At 43.4% G+C, this 12,285-nt stretch overlaps 1 protein-coding gene across 1 annotated transcript in view; it reads left to right on the forward strand.

Moving 5' to 3' along the window:
* The window catches only part of ELK3 (ETS transcription factor ELK3), a 43,649-nt gene extending 36,975 nt beyond the window's left edge, over nt 1-6,674 (forward strand). Inside the window, exon 5 of the mRNA XM_075151630.1 lies at nt 5,046-6,674. Coding sequence (XP_075007731.1) covers nt 5,046-5,144 — 99 coding nt within the window. The 3' untranslated portion in view covers nt 5,145-6,674. The remainder of the gene's footprint in view (nt 1-5,045) is intronic.
* The last annotated feature ends 5,611 nt before the right edge of the window (nt 6,675-12,285 follow it).

The raw sequence follows: 12,285 nt of genomic DNA on the forward strand, positions 1-12,285 counted from the left end.
TTAAATCCTTGGCAGCACAGTCAGAACCTACGGGGCAGTGTCTGTTGCAGCAAGCACACACATACTGTATGAAGGAACCAGAAATAAATGCTGGACCCAAGTAAGAGTAGGTAACTGAGCTCTCAGAGCTTCAGGAAGAAGCAGACCAGGTACAGACCAGTCAGGAACCAGCCAGGAGAGTGGTGGAACACGGACTCTGGGAAAACCAAGACCAGTTTGGGTCTCACACAGTAAGGTGGGTGCAGGTTTATCCTTCTGTCTTAATGAGCTACTTCTCACTCAGAAAGACAGGGCATAGTTGTATTTACAATAAGGGCACTGTGAACCTGAAGGCTCCATTTCCAGTTCTTCTGCAAATTATCCATGTGTCCTCAACCAAGTTACTTCATACCTCTGAGCACGACCTCTCCGAATGTAACAGAAGAAAGGCAGCATTGTCCCCTCTCTCTCATGGGTACTGGGAGAGTAAAAATCTCAAAGTTTTATAGAGATGCGGTAAATACAAAAGTTATTAAGTAAACTGCGATGGCCACAGCACTCAGCTGCAACATTTGCTCGAGGCTTAGGTAAGAGGATGGTGGGGATGGTATTAGCAGCTCCAGCTGTAGCTGCTGGAAAACAGCTGATTCAGTAAGTCACAGAAGACATTATGCTCATCAGCTGATTGGCAAGAAGCACAAGAAGCTGATTGCCATCCGAGCAGCTAAAGAATGCAGGGACACCCCTGGAATGAACTCCCCAACTGCGGTGGAGGGCCAACACTAACAGAGGAGGGGGCTGCTCCTCTGCTAGACAGGGACCCTGTGTTAGTCTCTGAACCTTCAGGGAGACTGCCCAACTCCAGGGCTGGGTTTTAGCTCAAGTACTCTGCTTGGGTACGGTCCTCACAGGGGTAGTAAGTCCTTCTACCTCTAGTGGGACAGCTGAGCATGGAGCCCTAGGGCTCCTTATTTGCGTTTCAGATAAACTCATTTATCCGTATTGGACCTTAGTTTTGCACACATGGTTAAAAACAGCCACACATTTCATTTGAGAGGGAAGAGTCAGAGCCATGGCCTGGAATGAGCTTGTACGGACATATGCTGGCCACCCCCTGCGGGAACTGAAAGTGGAGAGCGGCCTTGGCGCTGTCCCCCTGAGAGACCCAGACAGCCTTCTGTAAATTATGTCTGATTCAGGCAAAGGCCACAATGACAAGTCTGTAGAGCAGAAAGCTTTATTTTAACAGCCAAATAGGAAACGACAGCCACAACTGAAGCCCAGCCAACCCCACTGAGAACTGCTGGGTCATCCCGCGTAGGCGTCGGGGCAGAGCTGTCCCCAGGCTGCCTGCACAAGCCAGCCCACGCTCCATGCAGCTAGTCAGGGAATGGAGGAAAGAGCTGGAGCTGCTTCACAAGTTGCTTTTGCTTTCACTTGGTCATTCGCAGTGGGAGTCGGAAGAACATTTGGTCATTGTTAAAACAGTCTAAATCCTGTTAGCAGCTAGAGGCCAGGGCAGCTCTGCAGCTGCCTGCCTGCCTCTTACCCTTGCCTGTTGGCTTGCAGGGAGGAGAGATCAGGTTCCTATATTTCTTTTTCTTTCAGGTGTGTGCTGCTTTTCACAATAGCACTGTGCTTGGCACTGCCTATAGTTCTTTAGTACTAATATTTGTGTAAGTACAAGGACCAGGATAGGATCCATCCACATCCACAGTTGAACTAAGCCCCAGACAAGCCTATGGGAAAGTATGGTCCCTCCCTCAACGAACGAAGAGCCTGTTCATAGACTCATAGAATAGTTTGGGTTGGAAGGGACCTTTAAAGGTCATCTAGTCCAACACCCCTGCCATGGGCACGGACATCTTCAACTAGATCAGGTTGCTCAGAGCCCTGTCCAACCTGACCTTGAATGTTTCCAGGGATGGGGCATCTACCACCTCTCTGGGCAACCTGTTCCAGTGTTTCACCACCCTCCTTGTAAAAAATGTCTTCCTTATAGCTAGTCTGAATCTACCCTCTTTTAGTTGAAAACCATTCCCCCTTGTCCTGTCGCAACAGGCTCTGCTAAAAAGTTTGCTGCCACCTTTCTTATAAGCCCCCTTTAAGTACTGATAGGCCACAATAAGGTCTTCCCGAAGCCTTCTCTTCTCCAGGCTGAATAACCCCAACTCTCTCAGCCTTTCTTCATAGGAGAGGCGTTCCATCCCCCTGATCATTTTTGTGGCCCTCTTCTGAATCCGCTCCAACAGGTCCATGTCTTTGAGGGCTCCAAAGCTGGACGCAGTACTCCAGGTGGGGGTGGGGTCTCACCAGAGCAGAGTTGAGGGGCAGAATCACCTCCCTCGACCTGCTGGCCATGCTTCTTTTGATGCAGCCCAGGATTCCATTGGCCTTCTGGGCTGCGAGCGCACATTGTCAGATAATGTCCAGTTTTTCGTCCACCAGTACCCCCAAGTCCTTCTCGGCAGGGCTGCTCTCAATCTGTTCATCCCCCAGCCTGTATTGATACTGGGGGTTGCCCCGACCCAGGTGCAGGACCTTGCATTTGGCCTTGTTGAACCTCATGAGGTTCACATGGGCACGCTTCTCGAGCTTGTCCAGGTCCTTCTGGATGGCATCAAGTCCCTCAGGTGTGTCAACCGCACCACTCAGCTTGGTGTCATCTGCAGACCTGCTGAGGGTGCACTCGATCCCACTGTCTGTGTCATTGATGAAGGTATTAAACAGTACTGGTCCCTGTATGGACCCCTGAGGGACACCACTCGTCACCTATCTCCATCTGGACATTGAGCCGTTGACCACTACCCTCTGGATGCGTCCATCCCACCACTTCCTCACCCATTGGACAGTCCACCCATCAAATCCACACCTCTCCAGTTCAGAGAGAAGGATGTTGTGGGGAACCGTGTCAAAGGCCTTACAGAGGTCCAGATAGATGGCATCTGTAGCCCTTCCCATGTCCACTGATGTAGTCACTCCATCATAGAAGGCCACTAGGTTGGTCAGGCAGGACTTGCCCTTGGTGAAGCCATGCTGGCTGTCTTGAATCACCTCCCTGTCCTCCATGTGCCTTAGCATGGCTTCCAGGAGGATCTGTTCCATGATCTTCCCAGCCACAGAGGCGAGTGCTGTTTCTGGCACTGCTGGACACGACTACATGCATACGCGCTCACAGAGCACGTAGATGCTTATTAACTGGTAAAAACCTCTCCTTCGATACTTACAAGGTGACAGCAACTCCCATACACCTACGCCTATGCACCCTTACAGCCTATGCAGAGCATCACTGAAATCTGCAGTCTCCTTCCACATAATTTACCTTGATACATTGACCTACCTGGAAAGTCTTCCCTTTGAAGACACACTGCTGTGTAATTAAACTTATTTTGATGTTTCGTCATTAGTTTGAAATTACCACATAACTGGAACAGCAAGAGACTTGCACAGAATTGGTTAATTCAAGAAAACGCAGCCAAACTTAAGGGCTACCAAGTTAGCTTGAATTAAGTGCTAACTAAATTAAGCGTATTTTCTTTGTTACTGCTGTATAGACGGTAGCACTGAGAAGGTGTAGTCAAGTCCCAGATCACCACGGTATGGAGGCGTATGAATAAAGAGCACCGTCCTGGCCCCTGGGGCTACAGAGACAACAGGAAGAAGAACAAGACAGCTGGGTTGGGGTGGAGACCAGGGGAAGGATGAAATCATTACGTGAGCGTCGTTTGCATCTCCGGCTGTAGCACCAGCATGCCACCCATCTCGACAGACACCAAAGATCACACAACCCTTTTTGTTAGCTTTAGAAATCACATGAAACACATTGTAATTTGCATGTTTCACTTTAGAAACCTAGACTAGAAAAGCAAGAGCTTGTAATCAAGTTCTGTGTTTTAATTAATCTTGGCAGAAGCGATGGAAACATTTCCTGAGGTTTGGTTTGGTTAAAATAGAGGTATCAGCCAGTCCTGGCCACGCCAGGAGCGTGGTGCCAGCCCCCCGCAGCTGAGCCTGCGCTGCTCGGCGTGATTTTCAACTGAACGTTGGAAGACGGATACCCTTAACTGACATCTTAGTGGAAGAGTAATCCTGTTACAAGCAGATTATACGCACGTGTGGAGGTTGATTACACCACAGTTGGCTGTTGAAGGACTGATCTGATAAGGAGTAAAAATACACCATATGCTTGAAGCCAGGAGCTCTGTTATTCAGCTCTGTCTCTTTCAAGCCAACAGAAACCCAGCGCGGGTGCTCGTGGAACCGGGCCTCGAGGCCAGATCGGTATCTACCACCGGGATAATTCCTGCCTCATGCTGCAGCAAGTTTATTCCACCTACTTGCTTTGCTTTTTCTCAGGTCAGATGTTAAGAACTAGTCAATACACGTCATTGCAGGCAAGTTATGGTCAGGATGCTGTCATGAAGTAGGAATATACGGCTTACGTATTGAATTAGTATTTTTTTGCACAGTATTTCAGAAGTAGAAGGTTAATACTAAATTACAATGTATTCTGCTTCACATACTGAATGATCCAGTGTACCTAGCTTACTGTTTCTTGGTGAATGCAGAGAGAAACTGTAATTACTTGACAGTAATTTGCCCCAGTTTTGTATTCACAGTTGTACTTTTTCTGCCCTAAAACTACAGCTCAACTTTCACTTTTGCAAAGCTCTTTCCTGCTTAGCTTTTATGAAGGGCAGATGAAAAGCATGGATTTTAATTAATTTTTTGTAGATTGAAAAACATTTTTGGAAGCAGAATGGATGGCAGAGATGCTCTGTAGTATTCACTTTCCCAGGCTGATGATAGCTGTATTGTTATGTGAACTTTTATATAAAATACAGCCAATAACAGATTTACACATCCCCACACGTTTCCAAATTATTCAGGTTTCATCCTCTATTTTACATTCCTAATGGCTGAGGCAGGCATTCGGTATGTATCTTCCTGTATAGAAATGACACGTCTTGAAACCATCTGGAGTCGGTTGCTAATGCTAAATGCATGTGCTCCTGGGCTGAATGCTTTGAGATAAAGAGTAATTTTTACCTTTTGGCCTCTTACAGTTTCCAACTCTGCTCAATGGTCACATACCAGTGCCACTCCCCAGTCTGGACGGAGCCTCTTCCCCAGTACTGCTTTCTCCGAACGCTCAGAAATCCTGATGACGCCTCATCACGCCAAGGACTTAGTGCTGGATTTAACACTTCATTCCTATGGGCTAGTTTTTCCTGTGTCATGAGAAGGACATTGTGAAACCCTCTATTACTTTGGTTTGCACTTTTCATTACATGGATAATCGACTTTTATTATGTTAGCATTTTTAAACAGTGTTTATATATAAAAGTATATATAAATCTGTTTTGCATTAAATGAATTATAATTTTTTTATATCATAGCTCTCAAGTGTTGAACACTTCTGTTGTTGATGACGTACTTTTCTTAACGGATTGCAACAATGTATCTAATAAGGATGTGAAGCTTCTTTTTAATCCCTTTTTCTGCATATTATGCATTGTGCTTGTGTAAACTATAACCGGCTGTGCCTTCTTTTGCATAATGTCATGTAAATGATTTATATATTTTCTAGTATTAAGATAAAAAGTTGAAAGACAAAACTAGTATTGAACAGCCCTATGGTAGTATTTCAGTATTTTCTCCACAGATAGGCCATATGATGCAGTGTATTCATGTAACTTTGTATTAAGTGCTTTCAAATTGTATAAAAATAGCCTTATGATTTTTCTTTGCTGAAGTGAAAAACATAATCAACGTCACAGTCAGGAGATCCATTTAGGAGTAACAAAGCCACATTTATACATTTATGCCCAAGTTCTTCGGTGGAGTTGCAACAGGGAGGAACTGGGCTGTATATATTCATGAGACATTTCCAGCATTTGAGAATACCTCTGTAGAAAAGGAGACGTTGCTCAGAATTTATTTGGCCTATACTTCTTACGAACTGTCGACATTACAGCTGGAAAGACTGCAGGTATCTCTGTCCTCCCAGGGAATGAGGATCATTCCCGATAGAGAATTTCCAGGTGCTTTGTTCAGTCGTGCCAAGTGCCTTCTACTATTTCCCTGGAAAGACTATTCTAGCTACTCAAGCTCAGAAGGTCACATTTCCCCTTCCCCCAAAGCTGGAGAACTTACAGGACTGTAAATTAATGCCTGGTGCTTGTGAAGAGGCATACTGTGCGTATGGGATGTTTATGTATAAACATCTGAATTCTGGGTTAAAAAACAGCACTGTGTTACTATGTACTTGCAACTCGAACTTATGGGTATGTCCTCTACCTTGAGGTGACGGCTTAGTCATCTAAATGTCAGGTTAGGATTAGGCTAGACTTCCTGGCACCACAGATTCTAATCTTGGCAGGGCTGATGCAAATCTTCAGTTTTCTGAGGTGGCTAAATTGGGTTGAATGCAGCTTTACCATGTAGGTTTTTCAGATGAGACCTTCAAAAACCAAACCAAAATCAGAATCCTGTTTGCTACAGGTCATTAGAGCTTCTACTTTGCTTTCTGGCCAAGCGGCTGGTCAAAAGTCTGTTCTTTTTGAAATTTATGCAGTGAGTTGTCTGCTGATTCTCTGTTTGGATGCATTTCGGTGATGATGTGTGTAGTTAATTGTAAAGTGCTTTTGGATCCTTCAACCTGAAAGGTGCTAAATAAACATTTTATTAATGCAGTTCTGATGTTGACAAGCCATTTTTGGGGCAGAGGTAGTCTGACAAAAGACAGCAGGAATTTTCCTCAGGCTCCTGGGTTGCACAACCAAAAATGACTCCTCAGTTTCACTCGCGGTAATTAACGGGATAAAAAACTGCCGTATCTGTATGAAGTACCAGTGCTGATAAACAGAGCAATTAGGTGCAAGGCATAAGGAAAAAGAACGAAACACATGGGAAGTCATCCGCTTGACTCAGCGTTTTAAGAGCTTCAAGAGGTACCACCCCACGGAGTCAAAACAAGACGATGAACCTATGCAAAATTTATGAGTGAAGGGAAATTTTATACTCAGTAAAATCAGAATAGGTTGGAAGAAAAGGCAGCACGTAACTGGTGGGATTGACTAGTCTAGTGGAGATTAAATCAGAAGGGCTCGCAGGTCAAACGTTTCTCTTTCAATGGATTCCTCCCAGGTACACGGAATATTTTTCAGTAACTAAGTTACAGAGAGGCAATTATTCACACTCTAGAGCCAACTCTCATTTTTAAATACGTATGAATCCCCACTTCAGTAAAGTCTCGCCTTGTACACACCAGTATAGCTAACGGGAAAACAAGGCATAGAGATGACGTGTTTCTCACTATGAGTCTAAAAAGTAAAGATAGATACTCATGAAAATTTGGTCTTTGACTTAGTAAGAAGCATTGAGCACCACACTGCAAAAAACCAGATGAACATGAGCGGAGGGAGTGTGTGACAGGGAAGAGATCCTTAAAAAGCATCCAGATTGTCATGACTCTCTTTCTTCCAAGGTTTTACTGTTAATAAGGCACATTTTTCCTTTTCAAAAGGCTCAGCACACCTCAACACACACCCACTCCTCCCCTCCCACGCTCTTGCCCCTTGAGTGACTTTGTTTTTCTTTTAAAGATAGCAGAAAATAGCAGTTCTGGGACAAAAAAAAAAATCTATTTCAACAAATTACTGTGAAGGATCTGAGAGAATCCAAAAAAACTTAAGGGAAGGCACCCAGAAACAGGCAAGTAGTACTGTCTTCTCATCTTTGAGAGAATAAAAAATAGGAACAGAACACATCATCTTCTGCTAGTTGACTTTTCAGTTAAATTAAAAAAAAAAAAAAAAAAGGTAGTGAAAATGAAATCTGCCTTCCAAATTGGCCAATTATGTGGACCAAAAATTCTTCCTACTGGGAAGAATTTATACAAATAAAGGCCAGCCTCTCAAGTCTAACACTTACCTAAAACACTAGATTATTATGCCTTATGCTTCGAAGAAAATATTCTATTGGTAATTTTCTATTGAATTTTATCTTTTTAACTGTAGAGAAAAATCAAATAAATGTTTTTAAAATAAATACTGTGAAAGCGTCAATATTTCTGTGGCATGGAGAGCTCCAAGCCAACAATCCTGGGGAACAAAATGGGAGTTATTCTCTCTTCAGTATTCTTGGTAGTAATGGCAATTTGATCTTACTTGAGGGATTTTTTCAATAGATTTACGCTTTATACATGCTTCAGCAATACGCAAAAAGTTTTCAGTATTGTATAGGCTGGGTGCACGATGAGGCTGTTTTTGGCTTACCTCGACACTGTTTTTTCAGAAAAGCAAGTATCCACCAGTAGGGCCGCAGCTACTGGGTGGCTTTGCCAAGATTGTACACGTCTTCTGCCCCAGCACAGGTAAGTGGCTTCAGTTCTAAAGCAAACTTTCAAGGTGGTGAAAGCAGTGATGGGTGGTAACAAACTACAGAAAAAGAAAGATTTGACACGCGTCCATTACGTCAACAAAGAACAATTTGTTTTGTCTGAATAAAACTAGTCTCATCAGACAGGCACTTGCCAATCTGGAAATACCTACCCAAAGGAGTAATGAACTGTCAACAAGATGACTGTTTAAAGGGGAGATGGTCCTTCAAAACAGACTATAGATTTTATTTTAACAGAACAAGTCTCTACATTAAGAGGTGGTGTGATCTTGTGCCTACAGGAAGCATCTTTAGAAGCCATCATGACCACCAAATGAATTTAGAAGAGGCACAGTAACTACAGGCAGTCTTTTACACAGGGGCATCGCTGTTCCCTTCTGATCTTGAGACCGTCTCTATATCCTGCAGGATAAACAAACACGGGTCACTCAGATTTAAGCATACCTCTTCGAAATCCTCAGAAAACGACAATTTTCGAAATCCCTTTTAGCCCCAAACTGTAACTGCTCTTACCAGTTAATACGTGAGTGCTCTGCCTACACAGATGGAGTACAAACCTATTTCTTGAGGGCAAAGAGATTGACAGCATTAATGAGGAGGACTATAAATTTATTTAAACGAAAAAAGGAGAATGAACCTCAGGCAAGGACTCTGGAGCAATCAGCATCATGGCCTGCCTTGGGGGGAGGTATCTGTACAAAAGGATCCTAGAGGAGAGGACTCCAGGATATGTTGGGTTTTTTCTTGAAAGAATGGGTAAACGTAACCTTAATTATTCCTCACGTGGCTCCAGGCCAGCTGCCTCCTCCTGCAAGTTAGGGAAAAGGACAAAGAAGAGGGGGGAAAAAGTCTTTGAAAAAACAAGCTCAGGGTGTGAAGGAGGAGGAGGAGCAGGCAGCGCTGACGCTGCCACGCGGGGCCTGGCGGGAGGTGCTCCGCAAGAGCATTCTCCCCGGTTTGCAATCCGCAGCGATGGCATTTCCATCGGCAAGAAGATCCCACTGCAGCAAACGAAGGAACTTCATAGCTCTCTGGGGAAAAATGTGTTTCAAGGTTTGGCATCTGAGCTGAACAAGACTCGTATTTCATTAGGAGGACCATAAAAGCAATCTGCTCAGGCAGGGCCTGTTTCTTAAGTGATTTTGGAGGACGCAGCCAGGACAATAAATTAGGCAGTTATTTACATCAGTAAGTATGTGCATATGTATGCATTCACAGCTTACGCTGGCTCAAAAATTACAGAATTTAAATGAGTTAAGGGATTTTAGAAAACGTGAAAATAATGGAAAATTGTAATGTACACGTTTTTCCACTGACATCAATCTTTTTCTTTCAGTTAACGAGAGAGGCGCAGTACAGTCCAGTGAAAATCACACACAAAAGATTAAAAAAAAAATCTGGAATAACTAACCTCTAATCCCAGTTCTGACAACACGAACTTCCACTGTGGCCTAGAACAAGGGTTCGATTTCTCTGCAATTAAACTCCACAGATGAAAAGGCTGTATGATAGGAATTACAAAGCCCACGTACCTACTTGGCTTTCATCCTTTTCAAAATCATCCTACCTGTACAGCCAGAGCTTACTTTACAATGTACCAATTAGCTAAACACTTGTACAGGGCTTCCTTTATGTTTTATAATCTATACTTGTTATCTTCTCAGTCTCTCAAATGGGTCTGATAGGGATGTTGGTGAGATACATGGATGTTGCTGACCTACATATAGGCCAAAGAGTAGCATTACATCTCTAACAGCCCAGCTTCTGAAATAGAAAAAATAAAATTTGTGAAAAGTAAGCATTCAAGTTCCTCCCAAAATTTAAGAAATTTCACAGAAATGTTGCATTTGTTTCAAAGCCAAACTTTACGATGGGGAAAAAAGGTATTGGAATATGCTAACAAGGTGCACAAATTATTTCAGCTCTGCCCCTTAGTGACCAGATAAAATGACCAAATGTCTGTGACCACACGTTGTCACAGACAAGGCAAGTTCTGATTTTTCTTTGGTGTCACTATAGGCTACAGCTATGCATTTCCATGCCCTGATTTGTTTGGATTTCTTTCAAATCTGACCTTAATTCTGGGTGTTTCCTGGGTTTACAATACTTAGCTTGGGGATATTTACACCATACCTTTCATATATTTTGTCCTCAGTAACTGAATGTATTCTTAACCTTAATTCCCTCTTAACATTGCAAAACAGAAACAATGTACTTTTTATTACATTGAAAAACTCATGCGCAAACAACAAGCAAGCGGCCCAAAGAATGCTACCTTGCAGTTTTTCAAATGATTTGCAAATACAAAGCATGTTGATTCTTTAATAATTGTTTATTTTAACTTTTATTGCCCAATTCAAGGATACACTCTGACTACTTAATGCTGTGGTAAAGCAGCACAAAAATAACACAGCTGTGTTGAGATGCGTGTTCCACTAGAGCACTGCCGAGCAGCTGGTTTGCCCCTTCCATCTCCCACTGTCCCGACCTGTAAATTCCCGTCCTCCGCCCGCCCTCTCTCCCCTTCAACCTTCACCTGCATGTGCAACCCCATCACCACCTGCCTCTCTCCTGTCTTCAAGCCCACCTTACTCCTACACGCACCTCTACACACACCTCGGCATTCCTGCCCCGGGGCAGATGGGATACACCGGGTATCTTCTAGAAAGAATTACTTCATCAGCAACAACTTGCAGGCCATTTCTCATTAACTGACCGCTCATCTTCAAGCAAAGGCTGTCATACCAAATCTTGAAAGTCATCCATTTTTAGCGACTATCTGCTTGGTTTTCGTCACGGTTTGAGGTCTTCTCCCAAAAAGGCCAACAGTCCCTACGGCTCTCGGGGACAGCGAAGCCAAGTCGGTAGCGCCTGATGCTGTCAGACAGGAGGCAGAACACTGAACTGCACGAAAAGGATGCCAGAGACATGCCCAGCGACTTCAGACTCCCTGACTACTGCCCCAAACAGGCAGCTGCCACGGAGTTGTCTCTGCTGATGCAGGAATTTCAATTATAGACAATTAAAAAACCAAAAGAAACTGGCTTGACCACAGATGCCAAGTTTCTTAAGAAATACATTCTTTAAAGCTACCTCCTAATGAAGAAAACCAATTCACTTGTAGGTCCTTAGAAAAAAATCTCTTTATAAGCACAGTGCTTTAATTTTATGGAAGATCTTTTAATCTGTAACAAAAGAGCTCAATTCCTACTTAAAATGGAAACCTCCTTTTGTTAGCTGCAGCTGATTCCTTTCTAAATTTATTAATGTACTTCACTTTACCAGTTAAACCTTTAAGTCCTTTACTCATTAGTGTCACATTATTACTTGTTCTTTTACGACCTATAAAATATTATTGTTCTAGAAATGCTAAGTCCCACATCTATCCACAGTGAACATTTACTCTGTATCTTCACTACTTTTGTAAAAAAAGGAGATGTTTTTCTGATACTTCTTTCTTCAACACCATCACGTCTACAACATATTTCCTACAAAGTTAAGCAGTATAAAATCTAGATCAGATCCATAGCTACTATAAAAAAATATATAACAACTATTTCAGGACAAAGGTTTTTCATCAGTGCCAAATCTGCCTCTGACACACACGTAACGGTCCCACTGGTATCAGTGGGAGACCCACGCGTGTATCCGAGACACGGATTACGCTCCCAGACCTAGGCAAGACTTCTGATACCGTGTGACACGCAGGACTTGCTTGCTAATAATTAGACTACGGACCATGTTTACGGTAAGATCCTGAACGGCCTCAGTCGCGGATGAGTCACGTTACTTTTCACTGCCGCTGCTTCTGCGTTGTGTGAATTGATAAGCGGCCAAAGTTAAAGCTGATGACTCCCACAACACACAGACCTAGCTAAACATTTCCAACAATGCCCCAAGTAC

Source organism: Calonectris borealis, chromosome 1 (genome assembly GCF_964195595.1).
Source record: "Calonectris borealis chromosome 1, bCalBor7.hap1.2, whole genome shotgun sequence".
NCBI classification, from domain to species: Eukaryota; Metazoa; Chordata; class Aves; order Procellariiformes; family Procellariidae; genus Calonectris; species Calonectris borealis.